At 30.4% G+C, this 24,077-nt stretch overlaps 3 protein-coding genes across 3 annotated transcripts; 1 reads left to right on the forward strand and 2 right to left on the reverse strand.

Annotated features, from left to right (window-relative positions):
- Window positions 1–3,562: 3,562 nt before the first annotated feature.
- On the reverse strand, window positions 3,563–7,337 carry LOC114419368 (transcription factor bHLH25-like). Its single transcript, XM_028385020.1, has 4 exons — window positions 7,043–7,337; window positions 6,413–6,754; window positions 4,524–4,868; window positions 3,563–3,953 (listed from the first exon to the last, which is right to left on the reverse strand). Exons 1-4 carry the CDS (start codon window positions 7,100–7,102, stop codon window positions 3,891–3,893), a joined length of 810 nt encoding a protein of 269 aa, XP_028240821.1. The 5' UTR covers window positions 7,103–7,337; the 3' UTR covers window positions 3,563–3,890.
- A 6,994-nt stretch (window positions 7,338–14,331) lies between these two features.
- On the forward strand, window positions 14,332–15,333 carry LOC114419254 (polyphenol oxidase A1, chloroplastic-like). Its single transcript, XM_028384888.1, has 2 exons — window positions 14,332–14,624; window positions 14,961–15,333. Exons 1-2 carry the CDS (start codon window positions 14,332–14,334, stop codon window positions 15,331–15,333), a joined length of 666 nt encoding a protein of 221 aa, XP_028240689.1.
- Window positions 15,334–18,216: 2,883 nt separating this feature from the next.
- On the reverse strand, window positions 18,217–23,165 carry LOC114418080 (transcription factor bHLH25-like). The gene is made up of 4 exons (XM_028383234.1): window positions 22,891–23,165; window positions 22,646–22,789; window positions 19,094–19,450; window positions 18,217–18,528 (listed from the first exon to the last, which is right to left on the reverse strand). Exons 1-4 carry the CDS (start codon window positions 22,933–22,935, stop codon window positions 18,463–18,465), a joined length of 612 nt encoding a protein of 203 aa, XP_028239035.1. The 5' UTR covers window positions 22,936–23,165; the 3' UTR covers window positions 18,217–18,462.
- Window positions 23,166–24,077: the final 912 nt, after the last annotated feature.

Here is a 24,077-nt window from a genome sequence, read left to right on the forward strand (position 1 = left end):
TACAAGAAAGGAAACGTCAATCATTATCCAATTAACATTTTGATAACTTTTACACTTATGATGTGATAACTACATAGGCGTGTATAGTTGATTGCTAATCAAGTACTTAACAATTCATCCTTTAATGACATTTAGATATAATACCAACTAATAATAGAGAAACTATAGATTGATTGATGCCTTCCAATTTCAGGAGCTATTTTTTTTTTAATTTTAGGGACATATATGAATGATCATTATAATTTTAAAGATTAAATCAATTGATAATTTACAATTTTTTTTATAAAAATTAATATTAATTGTTAGATATCATTAAAATGTTAGTGGAAAGAATTCAAAATTACGATTTCTCCGTCCTTCTTTTAACTCTTAACACTCCATTTTTAATAATCAAATCAACCTTACAATTTAAGGATAATTTTATCATTTTATTAATTTTAATGATCAATATGACTAATCATTACAATTTTAGGGCATAAATTGGTGATTCACTCTATATATTATATATGTACAAATGGTTATGCTCTGTTGTTGCATTGTTTGAACGGAAAGCTTTCAGGTCACCACTTGCCATAAAAATTAAGAACAATTTTAAAGCTTTGCTTTGGATAGAGAAGAGCAAAGACATAAAAATTGGATTTTAATGAAATTAAATGGATTAAAATGTTCTTGTCATACATTCATATCCATGTGTCAAGTTGTTGGATGAGAGATGCATTCCTTTGAGAAGGAAATGCAAATATATACAAGTGAACATAGTTCAGAGGGGTTGAGTTTCTATTCGGTTACTTAGAATTTTTCAGTAAGAGAGATATAGAACAATGGGTTTGTGAGTCTCACATGAATTCTTTTCCTAGTTAAGAGGGGGACGTTTGTGCGCAAAATCCCTAATAGTGTGTTTGGATGGAGTAATTTAATAGGAAAATTTATTTTTTCAAAGAATTTAAAATGATTCATGATAAAATAACTTATTTGGATAGAGTATTTGAAAGGAGATTTAATTTGTGATATTTTTATGAATCATTTTGATTGATTAAATCAGAGAGATTTCAAATTCTCTTAAAAAATATAGAATTTAAAATTCTTTTTTCAGAGATGCTCACTCTAACTCATGTTCTTGCTCACGACTCTTTCTCGCTCAACACTCACAACTACGGGTTGATCAAAGTTTTTACGGTCGATATCGACATAAGTTATTTTTCACTGATGTTGGCCAAGGTTTTTTCGGTCAGAATTTTTTTGTATGATGTCAACCAAAGCTATTTTTTGTCAATATCGACTAAGATTTTTTTAGATGATGTTGGTTAGGGTTATTTTCTCACTGACGTCAGTCATGGGAAATTTTTGTTAACGTCAACGAAGGATTTTTTTGGTCGTTGTCATCCAGGTTTTTTCAGTTAATGTTGACCAATGATTTTTTTGGCCGATGTTGGTTAGATTTTTTCTATTGACGTTGGTCATAACTAACTTTTGAGTAGATACCTGTTAAGGTTTTTCAGTCGACGTCAGTTAGGTTTTTTCAGCTAACATCAACCAAAGCTATTTTTTAGTCAATATCGGCTAGGGTTGTTTTTTAGTTGATGTTAGTTAGGGTGTTTTGGCTTATGTCAACTAGATTTTCTTAGCTGATGTTAGTTAAGATTTTTTTTTCTGACATCAACTAGGATTTTGTGGCTCACATCAGCCAGAGCTATTTCTTAACTACATTAACTAGGTTTTTTGGTTGATGTTGGCTAGGGTTTTTTCTGCTAACACTAGCTAGGTATTTTTGACCGACATCGGACATGACTATTTTTAGTCGACATCAACTAGGTTCTTACAGTCGACATTCACTAGAGTTTTTTTGGTCGACATCGGTCAGAGCTATTTTTTAGCCAACATCAGCCAAGGCTATTTTATAGCCGATGTTGGATAGGTTTTTTGTCCGACATTGGTCAGGGTTATTTTTCAGCCAACATTGGGTAGGTTCTATTGGTCAGCATCGACCAAGCTATTTTTTAGCTGATATTGAGTAGATTTTTTTGTCAACGTCTGCTAGGATTTTTTAGACCGACGTTGGCGAAAAATAGTCTTGGTCAATGTCGTTCGAAAAGACCCTAGTTGGTGTCGGCCAAACAAACCCTAGCCGACGTTGGTAAAAAAATCTAGCCAACATCAGCTTAAAAATAGATCCAACCAACGTTAGTAAAAAAATAGTCCTAACTGACATTATTTGACAAATATTCTCGACACACTTTGACAAAAAAAAACCCTATTTGCTTTCGATCGAAAATAGCCTTGGTTGATGTCGGTTTAAAAACATCACTGATTGTGGTCAGACAAAACAACCCTAGTTAAAATTATCAATATTTTGTATTTATAAATTATTAAAAATTGAAAATATTTTTTAATTAATATTTCAAAATTAGATTGTGTTTATTTTCTATAAAGTTTAATATTAAAATTTCGCCTATTTAAAATATAAAATTAAAATTTTACATATGAAAAAAATTGAATTACCCTATCCAAATAAAAAATTTAAAATGAAAAAAATTTGAATTACTTTATCCAAATAAAACATTTGAAAAATGAAAAAAATTAAATCAAATTCTAGATATTTTAAATTTTTTGAAATTTTGAAATTTTTTATCCAAACACGTAAAGGTGTTGTGGTTGATGTACACCTCGCGCATGTAATGGTAACCTGGCCATCCTTGCACAAAAGCACTGTTACACTACTGATATGTTAGGTGTGGCTTTACATGGTTTTGGCACGTGTCTTATGGTCAACCTAATGGTTGTTGATATATCTTACCATGTCAAGGGACATAGGTAATTGATTTCTCTTAATAACTTCATATTTGATTTGAAGTTTGGAAATTAATTTTGAGTTCATAATTAATTTTGAATATTTTCATACGTTTAATTTTACGTTAGACAAAAACGTTGGAAAAAAATTCTGAATTGATCAGGAGTTTAGAATTAATTTTAAATTGAAACAACTTTGAGTGGTTTTTATATTATATTTAAAGTTTTGTATTAAATTTTACTCTTAACTTGATTTTATAATAAAACATTCAAATATAAATCATATAACTTTAAAATTAATTTTGCAAATACCCATGGAAAACACACACTAAAAGATTTTAGCTCCATAAAGTGGTGTTTGTCTATGCATGAGCATTGGATTGGGCTTGCATTGGTATAATATAACTGTTGACGGCCATATGAGCTTATTGTTATGAGTTGTTTAATGCATGCCCTAATTGGTAGTATTTCTGATTTCAATTGTATTTTGTAATGAACTAGTCAGCCTCTTTCTATTATTTTCAGCTGGTACTTGATTATCCAGACTCGTAGATTTGTAATACATTGATGCAGATGATGCAAGACGTGATATATTATGACTTTTATGGTGGATTTTTATATAGCTTTCTGCGATTTTCTACTATTGACAACACTGGAGCCTGGTGGAAAATGTAATCGAACATATTGGATAACCCAAGTAGTCTTATTTGGACAGACTGCATACGTATTTAAATGTATAACGTAAACTTGGGTAGAATTTTCATTTGAACCAACAAACTCAAACCAAATCAATCATATATTAACGAAAATAAAGTAAACGCGAATAATCCTCTATCATGCAAATAGAAGGATTGGACTTCTATATATATGTTCCAGCAAACCTAGCTTTGAGTTTAGTTTGGCCTTGGCTGCTTTCCTTTCCTTTCGTTCCTTTCTCCCGACATCAGTGTTGTTACATGCCATATTGTAGTATTTCAAAGAAGAAGAAAAAATCAAAACGCACGCAGCTACCTCCTCAATAATTAAGAACTCCCAACTCAATAAACAAATATTTGAGAAGTCGATTACACATGAAGTTACATCTCATACATTATATTACAACTTCAAAAGATCTGCTTTAAGGTCTTAACCAAATCGTTCACCGTCAAGTTGTATTTCTCACTCATCTGCAATATAGTTATGGCAATATTTATAATTTTAAATAATTATATATCATACAAACATAAAACTAGTTTTGAATTGGATGATAAACATGTTTGTAGTATGGTTATAGAATATTAGATTTGAATTAGAAATTTATATTGCTTGCGAAAATGAAATATCATATACTATATATTATCTTAAATATTTTTAAATATAAAACTCTTTTAATTAATTTACATTCTTCAAAGAAGTTGGATAATTTAATTAATAACTTTAAATTTATTAGAAATTTGTATTGTTTTTACAAAATTATTTTTATTGGAACTTGATATCTATCTCTTTCCAATTAATTACTTTTCAATTAATTAATTAATGCGTTTTAGTCTTATTTTTTAATTCTTAAAAAGAGAGAATGTATCTTTTTTAATTCATAACATATATTATAAAATAATTAAGGGTACTTTAGACAAAAAATAATTAATGCAAAATATAACATAAAAAGACTCTTATAAAAAAAACCAACAAAATTGAAAAAAAAATCTTATATTGAAGGAAGGAGATTGCTAGTACTGTTTGCAATATGGCTTAATTACCTGAGCAATTATGATAATGTTGAGAATAGAGTTTCCAAATTGCAATATGCTGCTACTGGCTATTGATAGATGAACATCTTTTAGCAGGGCCAAAAGCTTGAGCATGATGTCCTTTCGTTTCTCACAATAGATTCTAATGAGTACTTCCTTCTCTAAACCTCTTGCTTCAACTTGAGGGAGCACTTCATTAGAGTTTGTTTCACATGAAGCAGAACAAAGACGTGATTTCGTGATGATCAATGACTTTATACTTTTATTATTGCTCCCTTTTTCCAGCACTGCTATACGCTGTTGAAGTTGTCGCATGTAGTTAAGGGCTTCCCGAAGCACCGTAGCCTTGTCTACCTATATTAATTTTAACAATTACTAATATTTATCCCAAGTCAAAAAGCAAAAATGTAATTCCATCTTAGATAAAAATAAAAATGAAAATTCTATGTCTAACAATATTTGCAAAAAAGAAGTTACATTTTAAGTTTTTTTTTCCTAAATGTATATATTTGTCAAGGTCGGAGGAAGGAAATTAAATATTTTGATTGGTATTTTTGTATATTTATTTCTTTCTAATTCTAACTAAAAAATAACATCTTAATAAAAAAAACAATAGTTGAAAGAAAAATACTATCATTTATACATTTTAATAGTATAAGTTTTTTCAATAAAAAATCAGACATAAGAAAAGACGATTTATTCCATCTTTTTATATGAGAATGTCACACAATTTTAGTATTTACTTACATAATCTTCTTAATGCTAACCAGAATTATAGGATTTAATAAGTTTATTTGTTGTCTATAAGTATTTCTGCTTTTTAATTAGAGTTCTATTATTTCATGCTGTTCTGTTAGTCTTAATTATGACTAGCAGTATTATGGTTTTGAAGACCTTTTACATTCGATGCAGAACTGTGGCACAACTTGTGCTATACTTTTTAGTTTTCGTCTTCCATTTTTTTCCCTATAAAGAAGTTCATTTGTTCTCACAGCAAGCCTGTTCATCTGTACACTGTATACCCCAGCACTGTTAAAAAAACTATAAGATTGGGCCTGGGCCGGTAGCAAAACATAGTTTAAGTTTTCTATTTTTTGTTTTATAGTTTTACAAATAATTTTAACTATTTTCTTCTTTTAATCCGTGCTTTTGTATAATTAGTCAAACATTAATATATTGTTCAGACTACACAAAATTGAATGTTTCAAAAGATGAAAACTTGTTTTATTGACCAACTAAGTTTTCATCCGTTTAAACTTAAAACAAATAATTTGTGATATAAATTTTAGTTTTTTTATACATCATTATGATTTGTAATTTGTGAAAAAGAAGTAACATTTTTAAAGATTTTTGCATTTAATTGTTACAAATTGTAAATATATCTTTTCATTTCATCAAATTCAAAGATGCTTTTTCTTTTAAAAGTAAAGAAATGGGCCTTAATGTACAGATGAACATTATATGCAATTCAAATTTCGCCATTTTTTTTATAAAGTACATAAAATACATTATAAAAAGTTAATGCAGTATAGAGTTTTCCTACGATCATACATTAATATTGCAGTAATCTTACTATTACGTTTACGCGTTGAAAAATTCTCTCATAAAATGTAACAAGACTATAAGAGAAAACACGCTAATAAAGACCCAAGATAAATCGACTTAATGATGATTGATACTTTAGGTCATTTTTTAAGGAAATACTTTAGATAAAATTTCTATGAAATCTTATATTCAAACTTCATTCTCAGAAACACATTAAACTGTAGGAATTACTATTGAACATGTGTTTGGGTTTTGAAATGTCAACTTGATTTCAGCTCATCATATGGACCGAAAAAAGCAAAGTTTGTGTGCTCGGTAATGATGAGCGATGAACAAGTTAATAATTAACATACCTTCTTCAAGCCAGGTATAGTAGCTGAGAGTGCTATGAATTTCTCTGCTATATCCTGTCTCCTTTTTCTCTCTGACATCACATGATATTGTGTCTCAGAAGAGGTTCTTGCCCTTTTTGTTCCTCTCTCATTATCCCTTGCCTTTGCCTCCAACTCATGGTTTTCCACACCCCTTTTACGCCAATAACAACTTCCTAATTTCTCTTCACTGCTCTTCAAATAGGAGTCAGTGTATTCCACTTTTGGTCCAATCGCTGCTACAACATTTGAGCTATCATTGTTCAACCTAACCATCTCTTCAGAGGATACAGCGTTGGTGCAGCTAAAATCATCATTCATTCCCTTTAAACGCAAATTATGAAAGCCAAAGTTACGGATACGGGTTACACATTGATCGATCAACTAATATTTTATGATAAAAAAATTATGATACCCAAATATAAATTGTCTTTCATTCCCTTTAAACACAAATTATGAACGCCAAAGTTTTGGATATGTGCCGGTTACACAGATCGATCTAGATAATCGATCATACTATAAAGTCTAAATATATATATAATACTAATTAATATATAATGGGCACGTACGAGCTAAGAAAATAGTATTAATTATGAAATGAAAAATAATTACCAGATGAGAGAGCCAGTTTTCCCATGAGTCCTCCATCATATCAGGAAGTGATGAGAGCATGGCGTTCTGTCTTTTCTGGGTGCTTCAAGAATTAATAATTCTTGAACCTACCAAGTTGGTTTTTAGTAGAGACAAGAAGAAAATATGTAATGAGACTTATGAGAGTATTAGCCAGCGTGCGGTTTGATCTGAACCGTGGGATGGGAGAGCATCTAATAATAGAGTAAAGGACTCACAATTCGCGACAGAGCAAAAAGCTGCATTGCTGTGGTTGGGACTTGGGACATAGTGGAGGAATGCCTGCTGCTTTTGAAATTTTATTTTTATTAAAAAAAGATCCACGTGGACGTGGCGTCTCAGTTTTCTCTTTCTCTTTTGGAGTATCTCCTCTTCCCACCCAAACAATTTAAGTGCAATCTTAGAGACCAGTTCTATTGGGATAGGATTATAATTCGCAGTGAAAATTTCTTTTTTGTACTCATTAGACTAAAATAACAACGCATAAGTTTATCTATATATACACTTGGTATTAACAGAAAATATGACCAATGCCATATATTGTATAGGTAAAATATTTAATATATCCTATTATTCTTATAAAGTAGGAGTTACTTTTACGGCATATATCCACCCTTTACTCACACAGTGTTGACCGTGGAAAAGAGTTTCACCACCATGCATCAAATAATCTCAAACATTGGTCTACGTGGAAGCATACTCCAATTAAAAAGAATGATCACGTGAGGATGGCAGATGTATAGTAAAATTAAAGGCAAAAGGCCTAATAAGAGTGGAATGCATGTGTCCGTGGCATAAGACAGAGAATTGCATTCATGGCAGGTCTGTGGGGTGAATAAAACCTGCAGTTCCAAAATGGTCTGATTCAGTAGTAGTAGTATATATACAGGGAATAATGTAATAAAATAAATGGGAGTAGTTAACTAGCTCGGTGACCCAGTGAACGGTGAAATAATCCTTCAAAGTCCTTGCTATTTCAGATATACGACATTTCGCATGCAGTCACACGTACTAGACATAGAGTTGGCATAAATGCCTCAGTCTTTATCGGCGTGTCCTTAATTTCGTTTGCTTTGCAGAACCAAACTTCGCCCTTGTGTGATTCAAATCTTAGTTCATCATCTTATGAAAAATTAGTCCCTTCCACTAAACTCAACCCTAGTTGATATCTCATGTGACTTTAATTTGTATATTTGTTAATATGGACCACCAATTAAAGTGGCGATCGGGAGCAACGTTTATCATGTATGCATGTACACTCTTCAGATGGAGGTAATAATTGCTTCTTTGAATGCGTATGTTTCAGGTCCAGCACTCGTAGTTGCTGCCGTACACTAATCATTGATATCACCATGGACGAACCTATATATATATATATAGATATATATCTGAAGTTAAATTTTATATGTAATTTTTTTTATATACATATGTAAGGTTATAAATCACTGCCTTAGTACAACCTTTTGTTATAAATTCAACTCCAAACATAAAGTGCTGAGTAAATATCAAGCAGTACGTGTAACATCTTTTGACGCGAAATGTTGAATTTAAAAACCTTGAATTAAGAAATCGGTGATGATAAATTAAAGGAAAGTGACGAGAATGTCAATAATCAATATATACATGGTGCCCCTTGGCAACACATGCATATGCTACTTTGATCGAGTCGAGACAAATGATCGCAATCCGAAGTTAACTCCAATTCAAAATTGTAGGCTACAACTCGCAAACTAGGCGTTATACACATATATGCCATCAGTTAATATAATTACAACAGGAAAGATGGTCTAGGGAACAGGACAGCGAAATCGGACCGTACTCTCCATATTATGTAACATGTTAAGTAAAAAAGGTTAATGTTTTAGTACATATATAGAATTGATCGCTAGTTACCTTTATTAGATGTTTCCTTCTAAATAGGGTTTTCCATCCATATGTAAAACCTGAATTTTATTCTTTACTTAAAAAATCCAAACTTATTGCACCTTGACTAATATAATGTGTGTGTTGTACATTAATTGGTTTAATAATTGTAAAAGTGTTTAAATTTTAATTTATTGAAAGTCTGATTATCTTGGATTGTCATACCTACTTTGAATAGTTATATAAGTTCAAATAGATCTTGCGTAGGAGTAAATGTGTAATGTAACATTACTATTCCAAACAAGCATGTACGTATTACGAAGAAACAAGCTAGCTAGGAAGGTACGCCATGAAAGCACCTTCACAAGCTAGGTAAGGTACGTAGTAGGTTGTTCTTAATCTTAGGTGAAGTTGTGATTGAGATGAAGGTTTTGGAGAGATGGACCCCCCAAGACGGTGACCAGTGCCTAATGATGCCACCTTTGCAGACTGGAAAAGAAAAGAAAGTATCACGCAGCTGCAACAGCTGTATGATTGAGACGAGTGTGGGTTGTTCCTGTGTAGCTAGTCTTCTGCTTCTGCTAGGTGGGGTGCTATTGCTACCTCATCGCACTTCCTCTAATTTTCCAACACATTCCGCCATTTAAAATCACAATCACAACTCTTCTAACTCTAGAAAACGATTATATAGGGAAAATGATTGTTCAACTACATGAGGAGCGCACAACATATTATATATATATATAAAGGACAATATATTAGATGATAATGATTGTTCAACAATATAGGGACAATGCTTGCGTTATATTTGCTTTATTCATGTTAATTAATCAGAACTATGCTTCAATTATATTTTAAGGGTCCCAGTAAATAATGTACAATCAAGATCAATAATTATCAAATTAATTTATTAAAATAAATGACCATAATAAGTGTGACAACAAATTTATCAAGACACAATTGCCTCTACTATATATCATGCTCGTTGAATGGATACGATCATCAAGATATAAGATGTCTTATAGTATTTTTCATAATAAGATCACGGTTCCACCAATTATTTTATTTCTATTCCTCTCCCTTCATTGATAATATGGTATCAATAGGCATTTTTTCTTTGCTTTCCTTCTTCTGCCTTGAAACTTCTCCAATAGCTGATGATGCTACCCAAGATTCTTCTAGTTATAATTAGGTCCATCCAAATGTGGACCCATCTCTTGTTCGCCCTTCTCCCATTCTTAATGGTTCCAATTACCACAAGTGGACACGGGCAATGACAATGTCTCGCAAATGAAGAATAAATTTGAATTAATGACGCGATCATATAACCAGATTTTACAGATTCATTGTTCTCTTCCTGGAAGAAGCGTAACACTCTCACTCATTCATTCTAACACCTGAGATTGCCACTAGTATCATTTGGATTGACATGTTACCCACAAATAATCTTGGAAATATGTACAAATGTTTTAAAATTCAAAGATTTCTATATTTAGTTTTAATAGAATTCTCCCAAATATCTATAACTGTTTTTCACAGAAGTATCCTTTTAGTTAAGTAATTTTAGATTAGCCAAAACATTATTAGATTATTGTCAGAAGTATCCTTTTAGTTAAATAATTTATATTAGCCAAATATACATACTTTTTTTTTTTTTATCATACATCTTTCCTCGTTATCTCATCCAAAGAAAGCAAACTATATCGCCCACTTCATGTACGTACCAACCAGTAAAAGCGGCCCCTGCACTTTCCATTTTCATAGAAAAAGAAAATTCTGAGATCCAACCGTGGAGGCCATCAACATGTTATTTTAATGGCTAATAATATGCGACTTTTGGACACCCAGCCAGCCCCATGTTCAAGATTCTTGTACCGCCCAATGGAAACATGTAATCTAGCAGTTTCTGCATCTCTAGCTACTAAAAGGGGTAAAGAACAATACTAATTTGTATATGATTATTTTGATATATATTTCAAAAATATACCCAATATTCCACAAATCCCTCATTTACAAGTGACATCAAATTGAGTAAATTAAAAGTCAAGTTGAGCCCTCTTGTTTATCTCAATTCTTAAGTACCTAGCGATCGATGGAATTCATCAAATTGTCTTATTCCAAATAGATGCTGATATGCCCTTATGCTATATTTTGGTGCTTCTCATAATTCTCCATTTCACGATGTTTAGAAGAAGACAAAATCAAAATATATAATATGTGAAGTGGTAAAATGGATTGGATTTCACTCATGCAGAGAGATCCGAAGGCAATTATGAGCAATTCTTATGGCTGAATACAGTGATGCAACCTTGTCAACAAATAGTTATTTAGAAGTAGGAACGTGGTTGTTAGAGCATCTCCATTGGGGGAGAAATTATATATATCCTTGTCCAGCATTTTTTGTTAAGCACGAGGTGCTAATTGAAGTACCTATACTCAACATTATTTGTGGGGCCAAACAAAAATTAATAAAATGAAAATAAAAAACATTTATATGATAAAAAAATAGCTGTTGAAAAGGAGGAGATATAATAGGAATATGGTTTATTTGTAAGATTTATATTTAATTAAAATTTTAAAGTTGCTGAGTTAGAAAGAAGAGTTATTTAAATTATTAAAAAAAAATAAAGATATATAACGTGTAATGATGGGAACCATTTAAAATATGTAAAAATTAAAAAGACGAGGTGCTGGATTGAAGATGGAACTAACTAAAATCCTTTTAGCCACTGTTAAAATATGTCTCATATTCTTACTTCTATTGTTCATATTTTGTAAGTTGTATATTTTCTGATTTTTCAGTTCATAGCGTTGTATCTTTACTTTTTTGGTCCATACGTATATCCAAGTCCTCGAATAACCCAACTTAGTTGGCCCATATAGTCCGAAATCACTACTCTGGCCCAAATAATAACTGTGCAGTATGGACGCTGCCCAACTATTTTGGGAACCGAGAAACTCAATATTAAGGGACTCTATTTATACTTTCCTTTTTTCTCATCGTACATTCTCTTCGCGTTTCTTCTTCTTCTGAAAACAGTATCTCTCAAAAACTAGTTTTTAGAATGTATAATTGGAAAGACCTCCTACTAACGAGTCTTCAAGTAGACAATTTTGGAAATATTTGTGTCCTGTGAAAACAAAAGGTGAAATTCACCGAAGAAAAAACTACCAATAAAGAAAATGCCCATAAAAGAGAAAGTTGTGACTTGTGAGGAAGGAAGAAGGAGATGAGAGAGGAAAAGAAAAGTTAATGTTAAAATATGTTTTTAATAAGAAGAATATCACTTCAATTCATATGATTTTCTTTTCTTTAATCTTTTTTATTAATTTTGATTCTAGTAAATTTATTTACATAAAAAAAATTTCTATTACCATTAATAATGTAATATGCACTTAAACACATCATATCACATGTTCTTTTAGAATAATTTTCAATATGACATAATTTGAAACACATTATGTCGTCATTAAACAGTGACAAAAATTATCTGAAAAATTTTAAAATTTAAAATTAGTAAAAATAATGCCTTTTTAAAAGATTTAAGAAAAACAAGATTATATTTATAAGAAATGAAACGTATTTAAATTTTAAGCTAAAAATGAAAGTAGGAAAAAAAATCTTGGTCTGAAGTCAGAACTACAAATAGCAGTTCATATGGATTACGGTATTGGTAACATCTTATTCGTGCCAACTCTTCTTTCATCTTATGTATAGCTCTGTCTCGATCGGCAACAGCAACAATAGTGCTCGATAATTGTTTACTGGTTCAGGCTTTCCGTTCTTATTGTTTTGTTTTGGTAATACAGAAAAAACATGTAAGACTGTCTCTTAAGATGCGACGTACAATCATCCTACAGCTTAAGACATTTTTAGGTTATAAATTCTTAAGAAACTAATATTTTAATCTATGCATTCTATAAAACAAATTAATGCTTATTTTTATGAAATTTATATTTATAATAAAAACATTTTGAATATGTAAATTGTATTATTATTAAAATTTATAATAAATAAATATATTTGAATATATAAATTACCATTTCACAGTTTTATTCTTTCAAACCATTTTTTTTATAGTTCGTGTATGTTCCAAGGCCAGAAGCTATACAAATGCTTACAGCAACTCACCCGAACTCACAGGGACAGAAGCCATTTTTTCTTTTTCTTTTTCAGAACACTCTTCTATCTCTCTTTCTCGGTTCAGAATATTGAGTGCAGGGAGGAAAGTTTGTAAATGTTCACTAATATTATTGAACAAACTTTTAAACCTTTATGCTTACTAATATAATTTTCATTACTAAGATTACGTTGTTTTAAGATATGTAAATAATTTTATTGTAATCTTATTATTTATTACTCATTTATCAAAGTTAAGAAGAATAATTTTGCATCTGTTTTAGACTTTATTTCACATACGAATAAATGTATGATCGATAAAAAAAAGAAGATGTTTTGATAAAAAGTGTTAGCTATAAAACCACATATTTATATGCTAATATGAATTTACTTTTTATTGAAAGTCGGTTTGAATATTTTTTATCAGATTATGAAATCACATTTTATTTTCTTATTTGATATTTAAAAATTTAAACTTTGAAGGAAAATGAATATTAAAAAAATATTATATTAATCTTGAAAAAATTTAAATTTTAGTATGTATTATAATATAAAATGAGTATATATATATATATATATATAGTATCAGAAAAAAAAAAAGAGTATGGCAACATCCTTATTGGAGCAAAATAAAATACTTGTAGCTTCATTGAAAAACAAAAAAAATAAAAACATCAATTATTTTTTACGGTAGCGTACTAACATCTTCAAGAAAATGAAGATATTAGAAAAACATTTGTAATCAAATATCCACTTGTTCTTAGTCTCTAACAATAAATTAGAACACACTTGCTTTGTTAAATTAATCTTCAAGAAAATGAAGATATTAGAAAAACATTTGTAATCAAATATCCACACTTGTTCTTAGTCTCTAACAATAAATTAGAACACACTTGCTTTGCTAAATTAATCTAACGGTAGCTAGGCTTTGTATTTGGTTCCTTCTTATGGCTTTATTTGGATGTGGAGTATTCTGAGTTATGTGGGAAAGAGTTTTAGATTTCAAATTCGCTCACCTATGGTAACTCACTCTATATGTCCATTTTATGCGTACTGTTTGACTGTTTCCACGGGTATCTCTTAAATATACCCTCACGTTTTTCTTACTACTCAAATGTAATAGTATTATCTTTTTCATTTTGAGACTCAAACTTCACTATAAAAGGGCAGTGCTATAGATCATTCTGATGAGAGGCAGAAGATAATTAGCCATGGCTTCTATATCATCACATCCATCCTTTTCGTCCCACCTCAGTTTCTCTGGTTATGATCCTTTCCCATTTCTTCCATGTTTCCACCGTCTCAAAAACCATACCAACCTAGCAAACCAAAACGTGGTCGTCATGCTTCAAAAGTTGCATGCAATAATGGTAACCCTAACCCTAACCCTAGAAATAGGAGGGACATTTTGATTGGGCTTGGAGGACTTTATGGTGCTACTAGTCTTAGTGGTAACAGCAGAGGTTCAGCCTTTGGTGCTCCGGTGTCCCCTCCAGACCCAACTAACTGTGTTCCACCACAAGTGCCGGGCGAAGAAGATGCCAATTGTTGCCCTAGAGAACCTCACCGCCAGGACATGGGGTATTTGGCTACGGCTGCAAGAGATCCCATTTTCTTTGCTCACCATTAAAACGTGGATAGGATATGGAACATATGGAAAACAGTGCCGGAAGGAATAAGAGGAGATTTCACCGACGAGGATTGGTTAGAGTCTAGCTTTCTCTTCTACGATGAGAACAATAACCTAGTGCGTGTGAAGGTCAAAGATATGTCTTGACTCCAGAAAGTTGGGGTATGATTACGAATATGTTGAGACGCAATGGATGAGTGTTCATCCTAAACCCAAATATTCGGTTCCTGTTCCACTTCCACAACCTTTGTGGTTCCCTCTCACTTTGAACTCCATTCAACGTACAGGCCAAAGAAGGAGGTAGAAAAGGAAAAGGAGGAGGTGTTAGTGGTGGAGGTTGAGTATGATATGACTGAGGATGTGAAGTTTGATGTGTTTATCAACGACCAAGGTGACGATGAGATAGGACCCGAGGATTCGGAGTTTGCGGGAAGCTTTATGATATTGGCTCATTCACATGGCCACCAAAGCAAGAGGACAACAAATTCCTTCAGAATGGCAATAATGGATCTGTTGAAAGACTTGCGAGCACAAGACGATCAAAGTATTGTGGTCACACTGGCTCCAAGATATGGGAACAAGCCCGTCACAATTAAGGTCATAAAGATAAAGCTTGTACCTCTGGTGGAGTATGTGTGGTGTGAGACCTTTAATTTTTAAGACCTAGAGTTTGTGTATCCTGGAGTATTGATGCTGGTGTGGTGTGAGACCTTTATTTTTTTCCTTCTCCAGAGGGTTTCTCCCTTCTTTTGAAGCTTCTTTTAGAATAATTTCGCATGTCGTTTTAGAATAATTTAATATGCACCTAATCACATCATATCACGTGTCCTTTTGGAATAATTTTTAATATGGCATAACTTAAAACACATCCTCTTAAAAAAAAAAACTTAAAACACATTAAATAGTGACAAAAATTATCTGAAAAGATTTAAAATTTATAAGTAGTAAAAATAATATTTTTTTGAAAAGATTGAAGCAAAACAAGATTATATTTATAAGAAATAATGCGTATTTAAACTAAAAACGAAAGTAGAAAAAAAAATCATAATCAGAAGTCAGAACTAGCTACTAAATAGCTTAATAGCAGTTGATATGGATTAGGGCATATTGGTAACCTGCAAACTGAACTAAACGTGCTATGTTCACATCACATCTTATTCATGGCAACTCTTCCTTTCATCTTATGTACGTATAGGCCCTGTCTCTGTCTCGATTGATAATAGTGCTGCATAATTGTTTATCATTCGCAAGCACATTTTGGTCCAATATGTAACTGCTACGTTTCATGAGGGACTCTGAAATGATCCCTGTCGTTCATGGAACATATCTACTTTTTAAGTGTGATATTATATATATGGGAAACACGCTTCACAATGATCTAATTAATGGCTTGTATTTTTTTTTATTTTTTTTTGGAAATCTTTGTATACTTGTCGTGGGGGAAGTTTTTTTGTCAAATTTTCGTAAGTGTAAGATGTAGTATAGCCTTGGATTATTTTACTCAACTTATGTATAGCTAGAGTTGCGTTTCACTGGTTCAGGTTTTCCATTCTTATTATTTTGTTTTGGTAATATAGAAAAACACTTTGCCCTAGGATGAAGTGATGGACTTCGAATTTCTAAAGCATGTAAGAATACCTATAAGATGCTGCGTGCAATCATCCTACTGCTTAAGATATTTTTAGGTTCCAAATTCTAATGAAACTAATTTTTAATCTATGCATTCTATAAAACAAATTAAATGTTTATTTTTATAAAATTTAAATTTATAATAAAAAACATTTTGAATATGTAAATTATATTATATTAAAATATATAATAAATAAATATATTACAATATATAAATTACTATTCACATTTTTATTCTTTTAAACCATTTTTTAGTTCGTGTATGCTCCAAGGCCAGGGTCCTAAACGTGGTCCGTACTCATGCTTACAGCAACTCACCCAAACTCACAAGGACAGAGATCAAGCTATTTTTGTTTTCCAGAACACTCTTCAATCTCTCTTTCTCGGTTCAGAATATTGAGTGCAGTAAAAGGAAGAATTCCACATGTTTACGGCGCACAAATTTCTAAACCACACCCAAAAAATTTCAATAAAAAATATTGCATCCAAGAAACTTCATAATACACAGCATGAAATTTCCCTATAGATATAGGAAACTTCTAAGACCGTTTGGGTTGGTGTCAAAGTTGGAGCACACTATTTGGGGGAGCCAGCCCAACGTGATGGGAAAGAAAGGTACTTGCTATTACACCTCTTTTGTTCTAAGTACACCCCATACCACCCCACCCCCTCTTCTAACTCTCAATTACCCATTATATCCTTTTTCTTGAAGTACACCTCTTTTACTTTTCAAAAATGTATTTCTGGAATTACATATACCTATTCCATAAATGTATCTCTAGAACTATGATTCATAGTTCTAGAGATATACTTTAGGAAGAAGTATATATTTTTCAATAAAATATCACTTAAGAATTAAGATGATTGATGAGAAATGAAAAAAAAAACATTTATCTTATATCCAGGTTTGTTAGTCTTATTTTCGTTCTATCATTAGTATTTTTTAAATTCTATATATTCTTTAAATTCGTAGACTTGGATTAGAAAATGAATGAACACACTTAAAGGAAAGAAACCATCGTAAAAAATTTTGCTTTGTAATTAAGGTGTATAATATATGAATTTAGTGATGAACATATCTTAAAACAAAGTGACACATGAAGGAAAACATAAAATAGTGCATAATAATGATAAAAACACACTATTATAATGAATATATGATGAAGATAATTTAAAATTAGAGTTTAAAGAATAATAAATATACGATGAAAATAAGATTTTAAACAGGATTTAAAAAACACTAATGATAGGATGAAAATAAGACTAATAAACATGATTATAAGATAAACATTTATCATTTTTTTTATTTTTTGTCAATCATCTTAATTCTTAAGTGATATTTCAAAAGTATATCTCTGGAACTATGAATCATAATTCAGGAAATACTTTTTTGGAATAGGTATATGTAATTTCCCAAATACATTTTTGGAAAGCAAAATAGGTGTATTTCTTTTTTAAAAAAAGGCATAATGAGTAATTGAGAGGCAAAGGGGGGGAGGTATAGGGTGTAATTAGAAAAACGGGGGTGTAAATAGCAGGATCCGAAATCAATATACACTTAGAATAGAATTTGGGTCGTGTGGTTTTGATAGCCCAAAGAGAAAAAAAAAACCCAACCCAATTAATCATCTACTTACACATCCCTTTAATTAATTTTAGATTACACTCATCTAATTATTTAATTTTAGCTTTCACTCCTTTTTTTTTTGTTCCCCTCCTTAGTAACAAAAAATAAATGGATTGGAGTTCGCATTTATGCTGAATTTAATCTAGCATAGGAACGTTCACCCCCATTTCACGGAGGCGCCTTAATTATGAACAAATAATACAGCAAGAAAACTAATCATTGCTTAGTACAATTAATGGTTCTCCTCGTGAGATCCCACAACTAGAAAGAGCTCTTCAAAATAAACATAGTTCTCAACACTCTTTTCGACATATTTTTTTATTGCTTAAAATTCAAGTAGGTTTTAATAATATGATAATAAAATTCAAATGGAACATCGGACTCACATGTTTAGTACACGATTCATGAATTTTACTCAATAAAAGAATGTGTTGAAAAGAGTAAACAAGAGTTTATTACTAGCTTTTTCTCAAATTACAATTAATACTGCACTTGCTTGGTAGGTACATTAGGACAGGCTAGCTAATGAGTCATCAAGATATCGCTACTCTCAGGGTCTTCACTAGTTCATCCACCGTCATCTTGTAACCCTCACCCATCTGCAGTACATAATGCATAATAATGTTTTTAATAGTTTTAAATTTTGAATAATAAGGTTGTATGTAAACTTGTCAACAAAAGTACACCATTTTGGGGGAAAAAAAACATGCAAAGACTAAGAACAAGAAGGTCATCACCAAGGTATTACTATATTAAGTTTTAAATCTTAAGACAAGACAAATAATTATTCATTTTGAATGTAATGTTGTATGTAAACTTGTAAACAAAAGTTGGGGAAAAAATACAAGACTTGGAACAAGAAGGTCATCAAAGTAATAATATATTAAGGTTCAAATCTTAAGAGAGGACAATATAATCTATATTTAAACAAATTAATAATGATCTTGGAATTGACTTAGAAGTATTGGTCTCTTTAGTATATTAATTAATTCCTTGATAAATTGATATTATATGAGTTATTATGTAACTGAGCAATAATAAGAAGATATGTATAAGGTTAGTTTAGTTGTGAAGGGAGACGGGAGAAGATGAGGTATGGTGTGTGTTGGAATCTTTCCATTAACAAAAAAATAATTAACATTTGTCGATAAAAAAAATATAAACCTTAGCAATAATGGTGATGTCGAGAGTGATTTTCCCAAATCGCAAGACGCTACTGTTGACTACAGAGAGATTAACATTTTCAAGCTGGGAAAGTATTTTGAGCATGATGCCCTTCTGTTTCTCACAGTGGATTATGATGAGAACGTCCTTCTGTAACACTCTTACTTTGACCTCGGGAAGAATTTCATTTGGTCCACCACCAGAGTAATAATCATTGGATGAGTTCACTTCGCAAGAGCTGGTGGCACCTTCATTGCTAGAAACGTTGGATTGAACTTCTTGCTCTAGCTCCCTCACACGTTGCTGAAGTTGTTTCACATAGCTACTAGCATTGGCCAGGATTGAAGTCTTGTCCGTCTACAACCACAATTAACCTTTTACCTTTTGCTGAAGTTGTTTCACATAACTAGCTGCTTACTGATTTATAGAATAATTTTAATGAAAAGATGTTTAATATATATTATGATTGTTATATTAACATGTTATTATCAAATCTAAAAATGTTAATGCACACATAAGATCTAAATTATCTGCAAGTCAACATGAATCTATATCTATACATATTAGGAAAATACTTCAACCGCTACAACATCAACACACACACTACAATTATCACATGATTTTTTTTTTTTGTTTTATACTTTTAAATTTATTATTTCATTTTAGTAGCTTTGTTAATATTTTTTTACTTTCTTATTCTTATATATTTTTAAAAAAATCGAGCAAAATTTCAAAAACTATTTTAGTGCCTATGTTTGAATTGAAATAATAGTATAAAAATATATATAATCTCAAAAAGTTAACTTTGCTCTCATGTGGACATGTCACGTGTTATATACTGAGGATGCACAGAAATAGAAAAAGTGAGTTAATTGAACACTCAAATAATGAATTTAAATTATTTTCTATATTTTGTCTAGAAAAAGCATGACGTATAAACCACAGTGGCTACATATTTCGCTCTCGAACAGGAATTTTCTTTATAAAAAAATGTACGGAATCTCGAGGAAAAATCATTGAGTAAATAAAGCCAGGTGTCTGCCTTTAGAAAAATATTAAAACAACGACGGGATGATATTGACTTCGATCATTTCATCAGATCTCTTTGGGATTGCTACGTGCACCCAACCCCGTAATTTCGTGGTTTTCTCATTTTGTCTTTTAGTAAAAAGGATATGGATCACTTAATTCTTAAGTTTCATATGAATTAGTTAAATTTAATTTTTTTTAATAATAAATATTTTTTTATTTATAAAAAATATATAAATTAAATAATTCGTATGAATTATATCAAAATTAATTATCATAAAATTTATTATTTAAATTTATATACATATTAAATATACATTAAAAATTTTAGTGTTATATATAATAATATTATTTTTTTAGAATATAATTAGATTATTAATTGAATTGGTTAGAATCCCCTATTCACAATTATAGAATTACTGGCTTGGTGCACGTATCAATGCCCTTTGCTTGAATTACACTCTTGAATATAAATATGTTTCACAGCAAATAATTTATTCCTAGTGGCAATTAATAGCTTCAGTTTGAAGTCTTCGAACGTATAATTGAATGAGTAACGTTATATAGATTATCTTAATTTGGATAAGAGTTAAAAATAAGGAGTGAAATTATGTCTTGTTTTGATTGATGGAATTAAAGAGAGGAAGAAATGAAAATATTTCATCTCACTCGTTTAAATATGACGAAAAATTAAAAAAAGAAATCGAAAAATAACGCCGTTACCTCAATTGCATAGAAGGGAGATTACACAAATAAAGTCTTCACGGTAAGCTTTCTAAACTCTTCAAACTCAAAAGATATATTGAATTCGAGCTTTCAAATTATTATTTTCTACTTAAATAAGATTAACATGAGTTTAGGACATTGACAATCACCATTAAGAAAAAAAAAACCCACTGAATGCAAGATTCAAGGGCGGCACCGATAATTAAAAGAAGCAAAGTTCATATTAAAAAAAAATGCTTGATTTTAGAAAAAAGGAAGAAGGTTGTTGAATATAATCCACTTGTGCCAAATAAATGCAAGAACTGTACTACAGCAATGTGTTAATCGTGAGCGGAAAGGTGAAAATGAAATATCAAATGCAGCACCATGATTATCCTCTCAATAGTGAGGCCCACTCTCCTTTGCCATTTTTGTCTTTCAACCATTTCCAAAATGGCGAAAGTGAGACATTTTTGTCACCAATGACTCAGTGACCAATCCACTAATTTCATTCCTTTTCAAAGTAAAATAAAATGGTATAGTGCCTTTTCGATTCTTTTCAAACAAACAAAGTGTTAGTGTGTGTTTAATTTTACTGTAAAAATTGATGCTGATGCCAAACCTGATTCTGGTAAAAGTATATATGTTTAATTATAGTCAGGTAGAATTGATTTTGTTTTCAAGTCTCAAGTTGATTATAAGTAATAAAGATGATTTTTTATGTTGGTTAAAATTTTCACATTAAATATACTTTAAAAGTACAAAAAAACTTAACATTAATTATTTACTTCAAAATTAATTTTAATTTAATCAAATTGGTTTTATTCAAAATTAATTATAGATTTTCATTTTTTTTCCTTTCCTAGTTTGTCTTTTCTCTATCTGGACAAATTACTCATTAGGCTAGTTTTATAAAAAAAAATTATTCTTTTATCAAAGTAATTCTTTAAAAAAACAAAATTCTCGTCATTACTTTATTAATTCCTTACAAGAATTAATACAACGACATTTTAGAATAAAAAAATAAAAAATAAAAGAGGAGTACATGTACAACTCTGCAATGTGGGCTTGAGAAACGGATGCATGCTTGCATAGGTCTAGCTGAATTACTTTTTAGGGCATGCAAAGAAATCTATCATTTAGTGTGTGTTTTTTTAGAAGAGAAAATAATAAAAAAAAATATTTGGATTAAAATAAAGAGAAAGAAATGTGAAATTAATGTTATTTTTTAAAAAAATATTATTAAATAATATTTTTTTTCTTCAACCAAACCACCTCTTACAGTATTCAACCAAACCACCTTTTAAAGTATATCTCTTTGATTATATTCGTTTTTTTTTATAATTTTTAATACAAAAATAGTATTAATTTTGGTTGTGTAACAAACAGCTATTGACTTGACATTTTTTACCATTTATCACATGTATTAAGTTAATGTAGAAAAGACTTACTTAATCTAAGAGACATACTTTAAAGACTAAAAATAAAAACGTATTTTAACTATAATTATTAATCTCCATATAATGTTGTATTAATAGATAATTAAGTATGAATATTTTTTTACTTTTTTACAGAACAAGTATTAAACTTTTTTAAGGTGAATAATTATGTGAATATAGAAGTCTTGTAATATTAGTTAATTAAAAAATATGTTTAATATAGTTATTATAAAATAAACAAAATTATTTTTCTGTTTTTATGACATTAACTATATTTATTTTAATTAAATATTTTCATCCCAAAATATTCAAAAGATTTATAAAGTATTAGCTAGGAAGATATAATAAACGTAATTGGTTAAAAAAATTTGGTACCGACCTTGGTGAAGCCAGGTATGGTGGCTGAAAGTGCAAGGAACCTCTCTGCGAGTTCTCGCTTTCTCTTCTTTCTGTCGGTCTCGCCCATTCCAGAAAATGAACCTCCCTCTTCATCTTCACTACCAAATTCATCGTTGACCTCATCCTATGTACAAGAACAAGAGAGAGTTAATTAGATATATATATATATATATATGCTATATATACTATGATCATATAATATAATGTAGTGTTGGATTCAATTACCAGATAAGAATTATCGGAAGGCCAATTTTCACCTGACTCCTCCATTATGAGACGGTTTATTTGGAGTATAATATATTTGTGCAAATTAAACAAGTGTGAGGAAGAAGAATGGATATATATGGATAAGAGGTGGGGTTACATGGAAAGCAACAAAGATAATAGAGGAAATTGAAACTCGATCGATCCAGTGCTCAGGAGTGAAGCAGTGCGGTGAATGAATCGAACCTAAACATAATATATAAAAAAATGGCAAAGAATAACATAAGAGTGATCCATGACCATGATAAGGTGTTATATTTATCTATCTAATACTCGCCAAACATGCTATATGCATCTTCACGGTTCAATCTTTCCATTTTACACGTGTCGACCATCCAGCCACGTGCTGAGACTGAGAGCGTGGTTCGCGTGTTCCATGTTAGGACAATACTTCTATTTTTATTATTAAAGAAAAAGACACTTAGGGCTAGTTTCGCCACTTTGACATCATCACCTACCGGTCATGTATGTACGAGTATCCATCTATATGTATATACCGTGGCCAGAGTATTATGCATGAAAATGAAAAAGCTTTGAAGGTTTGTTGCCATTTATCAATCGGGTCATCAATTTATAATTTACAAACATCAAATCGATGTAAAATTTTAAGGTCGCGGACGTTAATAATTATAAAACATCAATAAAATCTTAAAATATATTATTCTGATAAATATTATGTATCTTTTTCAATAGAAAGAATCTCTATGATACATTTTGATTTCTTGAAAAAAGAAAAAAATAAAATTTTATTTTGTTGATTATTCTTTCTATTTTCTTACGTTTACGATGATTAAGAAACACTTTTCTATATAAAAAAAAAGATATTGTTTCACATTAATGAGATTAAATCCTTTTAAATTAAAACACTAATTCTTAAATTTTTATTTATTAGTCCTTATTTCTCACATACATTAATTCTTAAAATCAATACCTTTTTTACAAAAAAAATGTGAAACTTATTATACCTTTTATATTTTTTTTCCTATTATTTTTTTATATAAAACACACTTTTTAGTCTATTTTTTATTTGGTTTTGCTCTATCTTATTTCATCATCATTTCTCAAATGAAATATTAAGACATAAATATTTAGAAATTATAAGGTTGATTTAGTGGTGGAAAAGAAAATTTAAGAATTGAATGAAAAAG

Source organism: Glycine soja, chromosome 7, assembly GCF_004193775.1.
Source record: "Glycine soja cultivar W05 chromosome 7, ASM419377v2, whole genome shotgun sequence".
Lineage (NCBI taxonomy): Eukaryota > Viridiplantae > Streptophyta > Magnoliopsida > Fabales > Fabaceae > Glycine > Glycine soja.

What these genes read in the sequence shown, in the direction of transcription:
- LOC114419254 (XM_028384888.1), top strand. Translation starts at nt 14,332, where the DNA reads ATGTTTCCACCGTCTCAAAAACCATACCAACCTAGCAAACCAAAACGT. An exon ending in CCTCACCGCCAGGACATGGG is followed by an intron (nt 14,625 to 14,960) that starts GTATTTGGCTAC and finishes TTCAACGTACAG; the next exon opens with GCCAAAGAAGGAGGTAGAAA.
- LOC114419368 (XM_028385020.1), bottom strand. Translation starts at nt 7,102, where the DNA reads ATGCTCTCATCACTTCCTGATATGATGGAGGACTCATGGGAAAACTGG. An exon ending in AAAACTGGCTCTCTCATCTG is followed by an intron (nt 6,755 to 7,042) that starts GTAATTATTTTT and finishes TTGCGTTTAAAG; the next exon opens with GGAATGAATGATGATTTTAG. An exon ending in ACATTATCATAATTGCTCAG is followed by an intron (nt 3,954 to 4,523) that starts GTAATTAAGCCA and finishes ACTATATTGCAG; the next exon opens with ATGAGTGAGAAATACAACTT.
- LOC114418080 (XM_028383234.1), bottom strand. Translation starts at nt 22,935, where the DNA reads ATGGAGGAGTCAGGTGAAAATTGGCCTTCCGATAATTCTTATCTG. An exon ending in CCATACCTGGCTTCACCAAG is followed by an intron (nt 19,451 to 22,645) that starts GTCGGTACCAAA and finishes TTGTGGTTGTAG; the next exon opens with ACGGACAAGACTTCAATCCT. An exon ending in ACATCACCATTATTGCTAAG is followed by an intron (nt 18,529 to 19,093) that starts GTTTATATTTTT and finishes TATGTACTGCAG; the next exon opens with ATGGGTGAGGGTTACAAGAT.